This window comes from Brassica napus, chromosome C1 (genome assembly GCF_020379485.1).
Source record: "Brassica napus cultivar Da-Ae chromosome C1, Da-Ae, whole genome shotgun sequence".
Taxonomy (NCBI): Eukaryota; Viridiplantae; Streptophyta; class Magnoliopsida; order Brassicales; family Brassicaceae; genus Brassica; species Brassica napus.
The window spans coordinates 29,521,452-29,535,809 of record NC_063444.1 but is presented as its reverse complement, the minus strand read 5'-3'; the positions used below and the strand labels follow the sequence as shown (position 1 = coordinate 29,535,809).

The 14,358-nt window shown below is 39.9% G+C and overlaps 3 protein-coding genes across 3 annotated transcripts in view; 1 reads left to right on the top strand and 2 right to left on the bottom strand.

Annotated features, from left to right (window-relative positions):
• Positions 1-6,165: 6,165 nt before the first annotated feature.
• LOC111201652 overlaps positions 6,166-14,358 on the bottom strand; it is a 44,788-nt gene continuing 36,595 nt past the window's right edge. Inside the window, exon 3 of the mRNA XM_048745682.1 lies at positions 6,166-6,525. Coding sequence (XP_048601639.1) covers positions 6,210-6,525 — 316 coding nt within the window. The 3' untranslated portion in view covers positions 6,166-6,209. The remainder of the gene's footprint in view (positions 6,526-14,358) is intronic.
• On the top strand, positions 7,754-10,965 carry LOC111201655 (uncharacterized mitochondrial protein AtMg00170/AtMg00620). The gene is given in 3 exon segments (XM_048745990.1): positions 7,754-7,796; positions 10,347-10,519; positions 10,521-10,965. Coding segments are annotated over 3 exon segments (507 nt in total). The 3' UTR covers positions 10,812-10,965.
• The window catches only part of LOC111202120, a 1,882-nt gene continuing 1,263 nt past the window's right edge, over positions 13,740-14,358 (bottom strand). Inside the window, 4 exon segments of the mRNA XM_022694562.2 lie at positions 13,740-13,941; positions 14,073-14,156; positions 14,158-14,282; positions 14,284-14,358. The exon segment at positions 14,284-14,358 is cut by the window's right edge and continues 17 nt beyond it. Of these exon segments, the coding sequence (XP_022550283.2) occupies positions 13,818-13,941; positions 14,073-14,156; positions 14,158-14,282; positions 14,284-14,358 (408 nt within the window). The 3' untranslated portion in view covers positions 13,740-13,817.

The following is a 14,358-nucleotide window of genomic DNA, read 5'->3' as shown; positions in this document are numbered from 1 at the left end:
ACAACTCCACTTATAGCGCCTGACATACCTCTCTATTGACCTCATTTCTGCAAATAAAATGTGTAGGCTAAATCTTGGGAGTATCGATCAGCGGACAAATGGTCTCTTACTAAAACAAGTATCTGGACCAACATGCAGTCTTTTCTAATCATTTCCCTATCTCTTTCTCTCTTCTCAGAATCTTTTTTTTTTATCTCAAATCAAATGAACAATGATGCTTATATAGTCCATCTTATTAATCTTCTTTTCGATTTTTTTTAAAAACAAAGTGTAGGCGAATAGTGAGGCCATCAGTAATGTACCTACCCCTCGCTTTCAACAATTATGATCATTCCATTCAAGTAGAATAATGGGGTTATTGGTAACGTACATATCCCTTTAAACCGCATGAATCCATCTCAATATTTTCTTATCTAGATGCCGAAGAGAGAGATTGGTGGACCAAAATATACAAAATTTTACCTTCCAGACTTGAAGAAGGAATCCGATCCAGTGCATTCCAAGACCCAAACAAGCTGATATAGTTGATTAAGGTTGAAAGTAATCTTTGGTTTCTCCAGACATTCTCAGCAGGTGTGGATGTTATTGGTAAGTGATCAACTGCGGTGTTTCCATCTACTACACTCTGCAGTCAGTAAATCTAAGATGGTGCTAGAGAATGGTTGGATAAAAATAGAAATCGAAAAACTTCTCATCATCCCCTCCTTGACTCAATAAAACTTTAAGACTTAAAATAAGAAGCTGAAAATAAAATACAATATTAGTAACTACTTCCACCAGACTTAACACTGTCCCAATGTTATTCATCATAAGATTGGTGAAGAAAATAAATCATAAGTAGAAATATAACAAGGAAAATCGAGTAACCTGCTCGCTGTGATTTGTATCGATCAACGACAACAAGGTGTCAAGCGATTCTATGGTCGGAGTGGTATCGACCGATACTTGGAATGGTGTCGGGCGATGCTTATTGCAGAACTCATGTTCCTTGGGTCTGAAAACAAAATTAAAACGAAAATAAGTAAAAGTAGATGTCAAAACTTAAATAAAATACATAATAATGGGTTGCCTCCCATTCAGCGTTTATTTATAGTATATAGCTTGACGTTTTGATTGTTTGAAACTAGTGAGGAGGGGTCGAAGAACTTGTTGGAAAACAAGTCTCAACATCTTCTTCAGACATTTCGAACCATGTGCCTACAAAACTTCTTATGACTTTCTGCCCTTTGGTTCTCTGTCTTTCTAGTCTCTCCACAGGATCACTGCTTGGTCAAACGTTCTTTAATATTCTCTACAAACTTGTGTATCCAACCAATCCTTCTGTCTATAGGATAGTATATCTCATTCAGCCTCCTATAGATGTCATCCATCATTACTTCATGGGTTGTGTATACTTCAGCTATCATCTCTTCCAGCATTTCCTTCGTTGCCAGTTGTGGTGGAATCGGTTTGCTCATCTTGAGACGCCCCCTGTTCTGTGGTAAACTCAAATAAACACTGCCTATTTCATCAGCCATTGCAAGGAAGTCTGCCATGTCTTGCTTGGATCCATTTAAACCAGAGTGTCACTGCACCAAATAACTTAGCTTAACAGAATTATATTAAGGTATGAACCTACTCTCGCAGTTGTCAATCCTAAGATCAAGATTCTAGTTAGCTACTCTAGAATGCAGGCAATAAGATATAACTCTGTAAAGAATTTAAAATAATCACCTCTTCTCAAAGCTAAAATACAGTCTCAACATTCATACTCTCTTGTTCTTAGTCACCCTCTATATTTATCGATTGCTTTTGACCTCATTATCGAAAAAACATACATTTTACATAGTTGATCATAGGTTAAGCTTTCCTCTTTTGGATAATATTTTGACAAGTTACCAAAAACGCATACCATATTTATGAGTGAGTTTTTGGATTCAACAATCCCCTTCTTACCTGAAAAGGATGACAATTTCTATTACAATTCATTTCGGAAAACCCCTAACCAATTTTATACTTTATAATAGCAAAACAGAGACCATAAAACACAAGCCCTCAGAACAGTCAACAAAAAAAAATTCAGTTTGCTAGTTTTGTTTTCATTACATTCTAAGTCAATGTTTAATCTGAATTTGACATACTATAAGATATCACATATTCAGTGATGATTTATCTAGTCTTTTTCAAAAAAAGAATCTGCAATTGCAAAAATAGTACAAGAACCGCCGAAGAGATTCTCCAATCGCCAGAAAACGTTTCCAAGCAACACAACTAAAATTGATTTAAACCATAAACTCTCTCTGCCATTTTGCGTTTTGATTGTGAATATCTTCATCAGACAACCTCTATTTCGTATTTATATGATAGTTAGTCGGCTAATATTTTATTTTCCGTCTTCCTCTCTTCTTTTAAGGCATTCTTCGTTACATGTCGATGTAGATGAGATGAGTTTGTCAATTAATGGGCCTTGAGGAGCGAAAGAAAAACATACCCAACAATAAAATTTCTCATGTCCCCACTGAGAAATGAAGTTGACCAAGAAAAATTTTGATCATGCATTGATAATTTTGAATCAAAATTTTTGTTATGGAAAATTCTGAACCGGTTTAAGATATAGGAAATGAAATGGACGCATCGGTTTTCCAGAAAACCAAATCATCGTCCTCTTTGGAAGTCAGTACATCGTCGAGCATTAATGATGACTGTGCCTGCTAAACCTAATCATAGTGTTCCATTCAAGAGTCACACTGTTTTCATATGAATATGCTCACACCCTCTTGATTTCTTCATTCTTTATATGAAATCAAAATGTGTTTTCTCAAACTCTCTCTCTCTATCTCTCTCTCTCTCTCTCTCTCTGGTTTATCAAGTCCATGTGCCGCTTTGATGAGAACAAATTAATGTCGTTTCTAGAGATGCTGCAACTCTTGACTTACTCTGCTCCAACGGATTAAATTTTTGGAGGATTGAATCGAGATGCTGAAAATCCAAAATATAGATTCTCAAAACGCCTAAGTCCAAAATTTTGAACAATGATGAAGATGATTATTATCGACACTTCCAGAATTGAAGAGTACCTGACAATGCCGCAAAAGAAGCAGCCTCATTTTTCAAGAGGAAATTTTGAAAGCCGATTTGCAGTCATCCATCGTTTAAGGGCAAGATTTTATGAATTACAAGCCAACGTGGTTAAATATGAAGAGTATCATGAAAACGCTTGAGCCTTTTTCTGTTGGTGATAATTTCATCTTTCTAAACCCCATGCCACATCAGTGTCCATGGAGTCCACTGGCGAGATAAATTTTTGTATATGAATAATGTTTCAAGGACGCTAGGTTGTGGTTTTTCATCCAGCATCTCCTGATTTCTTACTGGGAAAGACGACAAAATGTGCTTTCTCATCTTAGAACAGCTTCAGTCAGAAATTTTGTTGTGTTGATGGTAATTTCATCCGAATGTGGCATCTCTATATGCCTAAGGATGTTTAACGAGATAAATGTCTCAGGTACGATGAAAGACCAGATTTTTTTCAGTCAGATAAAATGAAGTATGACGTTATTACTGAACATCCTAATAAGATTCACCATTGGAAATTTTTCCCAGTTCTCTATGATGATCAACAAATATGATGTTGCAGATATAGAGATGGCTATATGATTATATGTACTTCGGCTGTTGGTAGATAACCGGCGTTTTCCTTTTGCTTCATATCATTACCTGACCATATTCAATTTTTCTTCTAAGGCAAAATTCCTTTGCATCTCCTCCTCCCGAGAATTCCTTGTGAGACGTCTAAATTTCTGACGTTTAAGTCATTGACAGTGACCAAAAATCAGTGAGGAATTGATTGCATCAGAAAAGAAAAATGTATTTCCCATTGTTTCTGCATTTTGCAAGTTACTCTAATAATACAATTTTGTTTTGCATTTGACTCAGATACCAATCTCCTATGTCCAGCATAACACTGTTAACTTAAGAATTTGTCAAAGAGAACGAGAACGGGGAAAGCTAAGTGGACGATCCCAAGATGCACTGAATTTTTTAGAAGCTATTCAATCTAAACAAACCTTTCCAATGAAGTGAAGGCCTCAGCTATTTCTGATCTGCCACATATCGCATATGCTTGTTTAAATGAATTCTCCTATAACTGCTTAAATTGCAGCAAAACCGAAGGTGAACAAGCCAAAAGAAGGATGGTCTAAGTCGGCATCTGACGTCATCTACTACTACTATGTTTGACATGGAAGTTCCTGAAACAATTAATATGAACTGTGTTGTTACCTGGTTTGAGCTGATTATTCCTACGGCGCTACTGACCAGAAAAAATGTTTTGGGAAGGTTGCTAGGAGTCGGCAATGATGCCAAAAGAGGATTGCCTAAATGATCCATTTTTTCTTCGAGTACTGGTACGTTATTTACATTTTAATATATGATACCACTGAAATTACCCTAAGGAGTGATTTATACTCTCTCGAATAAGAGGTCGAGTTGTAGTACTTAGGGATCGAATTCACAGGGAGCTAGGGAACCAATTAAATCTAATCAGTTTATGATTAAGCTAGGCTAATAGTTTATAAAGCAGTAAATATAGATAGCAAAGCAGTAAACAGTAAACAAGTCGAACAAGACTATTGTTCAGCTTGGCAAAGAGTTGTTTGATGGAAGGATGGTTGCTAGATCTAGGGTTTCTATTCAGGTAATCAGGATTATAATGATATAGAGGCTAATTGTTGCTTGCAAGATATATTAGAGCTCAACTCCTTAATCACAGTGATCAGCGATGGCAATGTTTCACTGGTTAACTAACTAGATCTTGGATCTCATTTGTCGTCTTTTGATCACAAGAAAGTGTCGATCGATGATCCTATAGGGATTTCGATCGATGATCCTATAGGGATTTCGATCGATACAACTTTCACAATATCGATCGATTGTCAGATAACAATATCGATCGACAGCTTCTAGTTAAGCCCTATGCGCAGGTTGATAATGCTCACTAGTCTCCTAGATCAGCGGTTAGCTCTCTCTAGCAGTCCTAGCATGACATATTAGATTCAGGACAGGATGATCAAGGATGCTTGACACATGCAAATTCCTAGGTTCAATATTCTAGTTAGCAAGGCTAGAACAAGCATTAAGAACAATCAATCAATGAATATCACAACTTAGCAGTTCTATAGTTTGGGCTAATCCTTCATCCTATCTGAACCTTAAACCTAACAGGTGGATCTATTTAGACATGATGTTTGTCACAGAAATCATAGAAAGAATAGATATAAAACTGCAATAGAATAGATATAAAAACAATCAAGAAACCAAAGGGGTTCCAGGAGGACTCTGAAGGAGTTCCTCCTTTCTCTCCTAACTAAGAACAATGAAAATAAAGCTTAGCCGTCAACAATGGCTTACAAAACACATAAATAGGATTTCTGGTCGTCCAAGGGTATTATGGTAATTTGGGGTTGCTTCTGGGCTTCAGTCGGTCATAAAATATGCTCGGCCCGCATTCTGCCATCCATATCAATCGATGTCAAGTGTTCCGCATCGATCGACATACGTTCTTCTTCTCGACAGCTTCCTCTCGCGAGGCAGACTGACCACTCTTCAGTAAAACGAGCATAACTTCTGCTACAGGATGATGATTGACCTCAAACTGGTGGCATTGGTAAGCTAACTCAAAGCTCTATCTTTTATCAAAATATGAGCTCAATCTAACGGTTGGAAGGTCTCCATCCATAGCTAGATATCTGACGCGTCTGTGCAGTTCTGCACCTCAAAAGGCTCCAAAATCACTATATTTCTCCAGAACGTACCTGAACCTGTAAATACTCTAAATAGACTATATATATAGTAAATATATATTAAAAAACTTATAGACCATGGTTAAAAGTGGGTAAAATCCATGGTCTATCAATATCCATGATGAGATGGCTTCTAGTGGAAGAATTAACTGCAAATGGGAGATATAGTGAACAGCTATGGCTTTCTTATCTTCAAGCTACAAATGGCTTCATGATCTTTACAATACCCCAAAACATACCTAAACCTAAAAAAACTCTAAAATAGACTCAAAACATAATATAAAAGCTATAAATAGGACTTATATACTATGGCGAAAAACTGATGAAATCAATAGTATATCAGTAATTCAATTACTTTTATGGGAAAACGCATCATCTCATATTGACTTTCTATCGCCCTACTTCTAAGGATAGATAGAGAGAGTTACTTTATGAAATTCTCTCCCTTATAAAGCAGCGCAAGTCGAGCCCCCCAGAACAAAGCCCTACTCCCGAGAGGCACGGAGTGACTCGACTAAAAGGAGAGGTCCAAATGGACTTCCGTGAATTACAGTGATCCAGTCTCACGGATATGGGGCCTCGCCGGAGATGGCAGGGCAAAACCTGATGGACCTTTTTTTTTCTCAAGTGGTTATTTCGAGAATCAACCAACCGACGAGACGAATTTGAGGATGTGTTAAAATAAAGTCTAACCGCCACGGCAAGTCCCATGGATAAGCCCGGCCTCCCTCTCGTTTCACTCTCGGCATCGTATCTGGGCTTCCGGAGATTGCTTTTCGGCAAGCTTGATCTCTTATCGTATCTCAGTAGCTAAGAGTTCTTATGGTACTATGGAACTTTTGAGCTCGCGCGAACCTTTCATACACTATCCCCCTGTAGCTTCTTTGTCTAGTGGGTTGGGAGTGTCCAAAGCAGAATTCAATTCTTAGGGTTTCGAGTGTCCGAAGAAAAATTCAATTCAACAGCAAAAAATTGACTCCGAAAGCAGCCAACCATAGTAATTCAATAAGAAAAGGAAAACATAATTCAGTCGAGATCTCTGCTTGGATGATTGCTTGAAATAGGTCTTAAGTGAGAAATAGTTATATTCTCCGTTTAAGGCGTAGTTGTTGCTTCTGTTGATTGAAAGCTTCCTTGCCATAAGGAGCTTCACCACTGGGCTATTTTCTCATCCGCCATGGGTTGTTGATAGAGCTCTCGATAAACCATTGCCGTGCGTCTTTCATGACCTTATCCACCGCTTTATCAGCTTCATACACGTTCCCCTTTAAATACCATTTTGTTCCTATTCTTCCACAAAACACACAGAATCAAAGGGAACTTCTTATCTCAGAAGGCATTTGTCTTTTTAGACCATGAGTAAGTGATAAAAATTAGCGTAGATAGAGGAAGAAGAATACTCTCCTATCATGGACGGGAAGTTCGATAACGCCCATATCTCATGGGGCAAGTGAATAATATGTGGTTGATAGTTTCTGGATCTGAACCACAAATCTGGCATTTGAAGTCAACCTTCATCCCTCTCGATTTGATACTATCGGAGACAGCAAGCCACTCAATGTTTTCCACCTCAAATTTTTTGAACTGTGCATAGCTTCCATATCTTATGCTTCAACGGTTCAGTAAAGGTTGTCCATCTCACGGAGCTTCTCCTTGTGTGTTAGCCGATTGATAAGCCAATATCCTGACCGAACTGAGTATTTCCCATCTCTGTTATAAGCCCCAGCACACATAATCATTCTGAGAGTTAACCGGTCTCATCGTATAATGCATCTCGGGGAGAGAACATCATATGAACCAGTTCTCTTTTCCAAGATTTATTGGATCTATCAAGTCACTTTCATCCCTAGATCCCTTTGACTATTTGAAATGGAAGGAGAAGTCACGCATCCGTTGTAGCTGGCAGTGATCATTCTTTCATTCCTTTAGTAAATATCTTAGTATAGGCTGTCATGAGGGAAGAATTGTACTAGATGGATTCCGTTTGCTCTGTTCCAGTCTGTACTCCGTTTATCGGTGAGTTATTGTTTTCAAGGGCTTGCCGCGTATCAGTTGAGTTCCCTCCAGATTGGAGTCCTCAGACAACATCCCTTCCCGGCTAATGCAGCTTGTAGCTCCAGTTTCAAGATTCTCTCCTCTCCCTGTTCATAGGTATCATGAATGTTATATGGACCCCGCCTCCCTAAAGGGACTAGGTTTACCTTAGCCGACTATAACCATTGAACCTGTCTGTATCAGGCTTAAGGGTAGAGGAATTGGTCGAGGTGATAGGAACATTTGCTGAAGTGCCTGTTCTTCCAAGATTCCTTTGCATTTCTCGTGGACGAACTACTTTCTTTTAGTTTTCGCTTTGACTTCACACTTCTCCATATTTAGTTTATACTCAAATATTAGGTAGGCTCTCTCTCTTGATTAAGGGCTGATAGTTGGTTCATTAGGAAATCTTTCTAAAAGACGGAGATCCTTCTATCAAGGAGAGATTGATATATGAAGAAATGATTAGAATTAGAATGATTCCAGTTATTCACAGCGGTGCTACGATCAGCAGGTCTTGTCTCTCCCCTCGCATCTGTGTCAACTAGTGATATGGAAGATCTCTCGGCCACTCATTTTTCCAAAAAATGGAACCGTTCCCCAATGAGAAAGGCACAGCAGGTTTCGTATATAGAGTACATTAGTAGACTTCTCCTCTTATAGTCTTCTTAGTTAACGTTAGAGAACTGGATTATCTAAGCATCGTCTATCTAATAGAGTCATAAGCTGGATTGGATCTACTGCTTAACCAAATGCAGCCTTAAGTATAGGAGGTAGTATAGACTTCTGGACATGAAGAATCATCTGAGTATGCCTCATATGTCTTTGGCAAAGTCGAGTTCTTTTCTTCTTCATCAGCCTTCCTTCTCGCACTCGAAGTGGTAGCGGTACTGGAACGAGTTATTCCCTATTAGATATGGTTTCATTCAACCAGTCCTCTAACATAAATAGCACTTGGTCAAAGGGCTTCAGAACCTTTTCTTGCTTTCGAGCCCTTCCATCTCATTTCGCTGCACTGTTGTGCCTCTTTGGCTGAAGGCTGGCCTCTAATTACCTCTTATCCACCATACCGTCGAGTGAGCACATGTTCAAACTCCAGATTTGATAATAGAAAAGGAATCAGTCGAAATAAGTAGCTTGTGCTTGGCTCTACGAAACCCCTTTTTGAAGGGAACCTGACCTCTAGAGTCAGTAAAGAAAGCATAGAAAAGTGTGCTCTATAGCTAGCTTCAATTGCAGGAGTAAGAAGGTCTCTTAAGCGACTGTTAAGAATATGCTTTCTTAACTCATAGAATATAGTCTTTTCTTTCCCACATAGAAGAACGTTAAATGAGGGATTTACTTTAGTGCATAAAAAGGGAATTTTTATAGAATGATGGGTTCCTCTTTCTCATAACCACTTTTAGCAACCATTTCTCTTTCCCCTCCTCCTCGTCGTTCAGTGATCTAGTGGCATTCTATGAAGAAGCGAATGCAGCGTAAGTTCTTCAGCCCTTTCTTCGGCCTAATTCAGAGTCGCCCGACTCGGCAAGAGTCAAAGAGGTTTATATTCCTAATACTGAACACGAGCTTCTTGAGTCACCTTTAGAATCGATCTCATTCTGATAGGGAACAAACGAAGGAAAGACTGGCCCACGTAGTCTTAGATCGAGGTATTACCCAGCGGAACTCTCCTATAAAACTACAGGAGAACTGCCTTATGCTAGTGCATCTCTTGAAGTCAAGAAGTTGACTGAGACAAAAGCCCAACAATAGTAGAATGAAGAAAGGAACTCTTTTCCTCAAGCCGCTTGAGTCTTACATTTTAGAAGTGAAAGCAACTTAATGAGAAGCTAGCTCGACTAATAAGGTTTGGGGGTACCAGCTAGACCGGCAGGGATAGGGCTGAGCTCACACCCGAGTCTTAGGATTAGGACATGAAGCAATCTTTCAAATGGGAAAGAAAGATGGAGTGTACTATCACCTGGTTGGCGGAGTCATCTTCTTTCCTTTGCAGATTAAGCAGGCACTTTTCTCTTTTCACTTGAAGGATAAGTTTTTCCTACCTACTGACTTTTCCAGCCAGAAAGGGTACTAGTCTCTTAGTTAGCCAGTCAAGGTGTCAAACGAGCAAAGAAAGGGCTAGGTCAAGGTCAAAGAAAAAAAGGGGGTTCTTTCTCGTAAAGCACTCTTGCTATCATTCGTTGCCTTACTACCAAGCGTAATAGCTAAAGAGCTAAGAGTGCTAGTGTCATTCCGTTTAGCGATAGTGGGCCAGTAGTACCGGTATGTATCTATTGTACCAGTAGTTGCGATTTTCATTCAGAATTTCATCGTCCTATGCATTTCCAGTTCTTTTCTCTCTCTCTTACAGTTACCAGGGAATTGGACGAGTTCGCTTTCCCATTTGTTCAATACAAGAAGAATCTCTAATACCTAGAAATATATCAAGGAAGGTTCGAACTCTCATTGCCTGCTTATCAGGCTAGATTCCGTCCGATCTTGTTTGACTGCAAAATTGCCCAGAAAAGAAAAGCCATCAAAAGGCCTAAGCCCATATAACCTCGGCCCACCCAAATCAAGTTCAGTGGTCTCTACCCATCCAAAGGATCCGAAACCAGTCAATCATGATATCCTTACCTTTCAACCAATCGGCCAATCACGCTATACTTACCTTTCAACCAACCCCTTCGATTCTTATTCTGCAGCAGTATATAATCTCGGTTCCCTTACCTTAATGTCTACAGCTCAATTTCTTTTTCAGTGATGGCAAGAATCCGCGAAAGACGTTTTTTTCTTTTTCTTCTTTTTGTGTTCTTTCTGAATGGCAGCATAGCTCTCCCTCGTGCAGGAATGCTGCACACTCTGCCGCAAAAGGGGACCACTTTCTTCCCCCGAAAAATGCCAATGCCAACATCAGGGCCCAGCAAGCGGCATAATGATGTTCCGATTCCAGAAACAGTAGTATATGGTTCAAAACGCCTTGTTCCATCCGGCGCGAATCCCCTCCATCACTAGTATAGTGGAGGTCTTATTTGTATTGCAATAATGAATCAATGTACGAACACAAATAATGAGCAGACCTGCCCACTTTTCTATGTGGGTTCATTTCACAATGTATTTTTGTTTTGAATAAAGAAGCGCGCCCCTGTTAGTGTAACGTAGGTGTCTTTCTCGGTTGATGGATGGGATAAATGCCTATATCGCTTTGTAATGTTATTGTCATGTTGATGATATTGCTATTATAAAGAATATAATCTTCTTTGCTTTAGTCCCATTCTTTATAATTGTCTTTCTCGTACTCTGTAAACGAACTTCAAGTCTTAATTGTGTACTCCCAGGAAGCGTCACAGCCTAGGTTTGGGACACCTCCGATGTCGATCTGCAGTAAGAGTTTGTTTTCGAAAGTCGTTTTCCGAGGTAGGTTCTATTTTCACCTAGAGCGATTTGCCTGCGTCTTTCTAGGCTATAGTTTACCTGTATCATGCAAACGTCCACAAAGTACACAAGGTAAGACCTAATAAGAGAAATGAGCTTAGTACAACACGATATGGGATAGAAATCGAATACTAAAAGGAGAAAACTCATCACTGAACAATCATAGGAGTAGAAGAAATAGGTTCAGACCAAGTGAAAGAACTCTCTATGAGTTGGGCTACATAAAAGATCCTATTCTAAAATGGATGTAGCTTAACTAAAGCCCAATGCATGTTGAACTCTATGGAATCTAAGCCTCACTACCCTCTTAGAGCGTTACAAGGAATTTGGGGCCTAATGACAAGAGTTTCAAGTTTGGGTTCAACCATAGGTGAAAGATAGCCTACACAAGCTAGGCCTAAGACAAGGTCCCATATAGATTCAGCAGCTTAGGGCTTTGGAATAGAACGAATAAGTGTGCATGGGAAACTCCTTTATTTGGGCAGTAAAGGCATTGAGCTAGCCTTCCCAACCACTTTTCTTGATTCCTTACCGGCCTTGAGAAATGAAGAAGGAGAGATCCCTATCCCAAACAGATAATCTTCTACAGGAACATACCTTGTTCTATTATATGCCTCAGCCTTTTGCTACTAATACATCAAAACCAGTAACTGAGTCGACTATAGTAGCATTTGATGCGTCACCTTCCCTATGAAACTCTTGACTTTACAGTAGTTGTGGCATCCGCTTCCCTTTCTGAGTCTGATTCCGATGCTAATTATCCAGTTGATGGGGAATTGACAGCCCTTTCATTGACAAGTAGTTCATTCCACTGAAGAGGGAATGCTTGTAGCTAGAAGAAGAGCTTTTGCAACAAAATCATTGACTTTCCTAGGAAACTCATTGACTGATGTCAAGGTTGAAGCAAGAGCTATCAGAGACTACTTTCTTTCACCACGAATTGCCTTTGATGCAAAACCATATACCGATCCTGTTAAGTCTTGAATTGACTTCTGATGTCCTGGCTCCCCCTTAAGCCTGGAAGAAGAGTGACTCGGGCAGGGGAATATGACATTCAATTAGAAGGAAGAACTTTCTCGCCTGTGAGAGCATGATAGGATAGGACGTCACTGTCTTTATGAGGGTGTGACGCTATGGACCCAGGGGAATCAGTCTATCTAGCATCCCAACGAACTTCTCGCTTTCTTCTTGATATAGGAAAGCATTCATGCGTAGTCTATAAGATAAAGTCTATGCGGGGGTCAGTGGAGAAGTAAGCAGGTCGTTTACAGAAGAGAGCGCGGAAGCAAATGAGTTGACAAAACCAGCCTACCATGTCCAGCTTCAAGAGAAGTTGCTGATCCAATCATCATCCCAGTGATTAGGCTAACTACATTCCTTTTTTTTTCGAAAGAGAAAGAAGTCAAAGGCGTTCCTCTCCTTTTAGTCGAGTAGTAGGCGTTCCCCGAGCCCACTTTTTAGCGACATGATAGCATGAACTCTTCCCCAATGTAAACATTTCCTGCCTAACAGATTTGTATACGTCCAGGAAGCTTAAGATCTTAACAAGAAAGATATAGGCGATGGCGTCACCAATTGCATGAAAGAAAGGCCTTTAAGGGGAGTTGGCTCGTGTGTGGAGTGAATTCCTCTGTCCTGTGTGCGGAAGGCATATGAAGTAGTCCAGTAAGGATTCAAGTCAGGTTGTATTTGGATTTTGCAACTCGGAAATTATCATAGATTTATGATCCTTTCCTTACCCTACTGCCTATAAACATTCAAAATATGAAAAATAACCCTTATATAAATATAACCAAGCCGATCTACGAGTGGATATTGCCTTTTTTTCATCGGTGAACTTTCATGGAGTTGCCGAAGCCAGAAAATCTTCTAATGCAATCCGCAGAATTACATCCGATCAAGGTGTGGATCTATTTCGAACAAGTGATATCCAAGAAGAAGCCATTCGTTACTTCTCCAACCTGTTTCAGTTTTCACTGGTGAACCACACTCGAGCCTCTATCTCATCCCTTCGCTCTTTTATCGACTTTAGATGCTCCAACGAGATGCAAGCAAATCTTCTGCAACATGTTACTACGGAGGAGATTCCAAATTGTCTTTTCAGCATGCCGCTCGACAAATCCCCTGGCTCGGATGGTTTTCCAGCTGACCTTTACAGATTAACATGGGATATTGTTGGCCCGGACTTTGTTGTTCAAACTAAAAGGATGAACGCTAATCAAATTCTTGTTATTAAAGGTCCGATCTGATGTTTACGATTTGTTGTGGTTAATCTTCCCCCCAATTGACTAAGTGCAAGTTAGAACATGGTAGCTTCTGATTCACGGCCAATGAGACTCCGCTTGCGAGCTTAACTCTTTTTGGCATCATTCGCAGTGAGAGAAGAGAGCATACGCAGTGAAGAAGGGGGTGGAGCTTATATTTCAAAGTATATTAAAGGTATTCTAAAATCAAGATTATCCCGACGTGAGCAGTCACGCTGGAATATAATGGATGATACAACTTCTATGGCTTTCTTTGAAGAATTTTCGTCTCTTAATCCAGTTTTTCATACTTTCTTATTTTACGGGAGGCTACCCTCTCCTTTTAGTCGAGTAAGAAATACCTCTCCTCATCTCTCAATCCATAAAAAAGCCCTTCCCAGAGGAGAGCGGAAGCTCCAGGATGAGTATGCCCTGGATTCCCGGATTCATTCTCGTCCTGATCCACTCTGAAATTTTCAGAATCTACAAAAACATTCTAGGAAAGGTCTCGTAATGATCTTCTCAAAGATCACAAGGTGCTGAAGTGGCAGGCGTTCCTCGGGGGATCCGAAGGTTTTTGTGAAAGGGATGCTCTTACTTATCATGTCTGAAAAGAAAAACCAAATTCCTCGATTTCATTCAATTCATCCACATTTCCATTTCTTGTAGAGGAAGGCTAACTGCTTGCTGGCTGGGAGTTGTATGAGCGGTAACGTCCACGTACGGTTCCGTGAGAAGGGCGGTGGACAGAAATGGCCTTGGAGGAAATCCCTGCTCTCGTCTTCAATGGGGTCTGCTTTTTTTTTTTTTGGGAGAGTATGCCAATATGATCTTAATGAGGTGCGGAACTTTGCATCTGACATTCGTTGGGCTTCCCTCTTCGG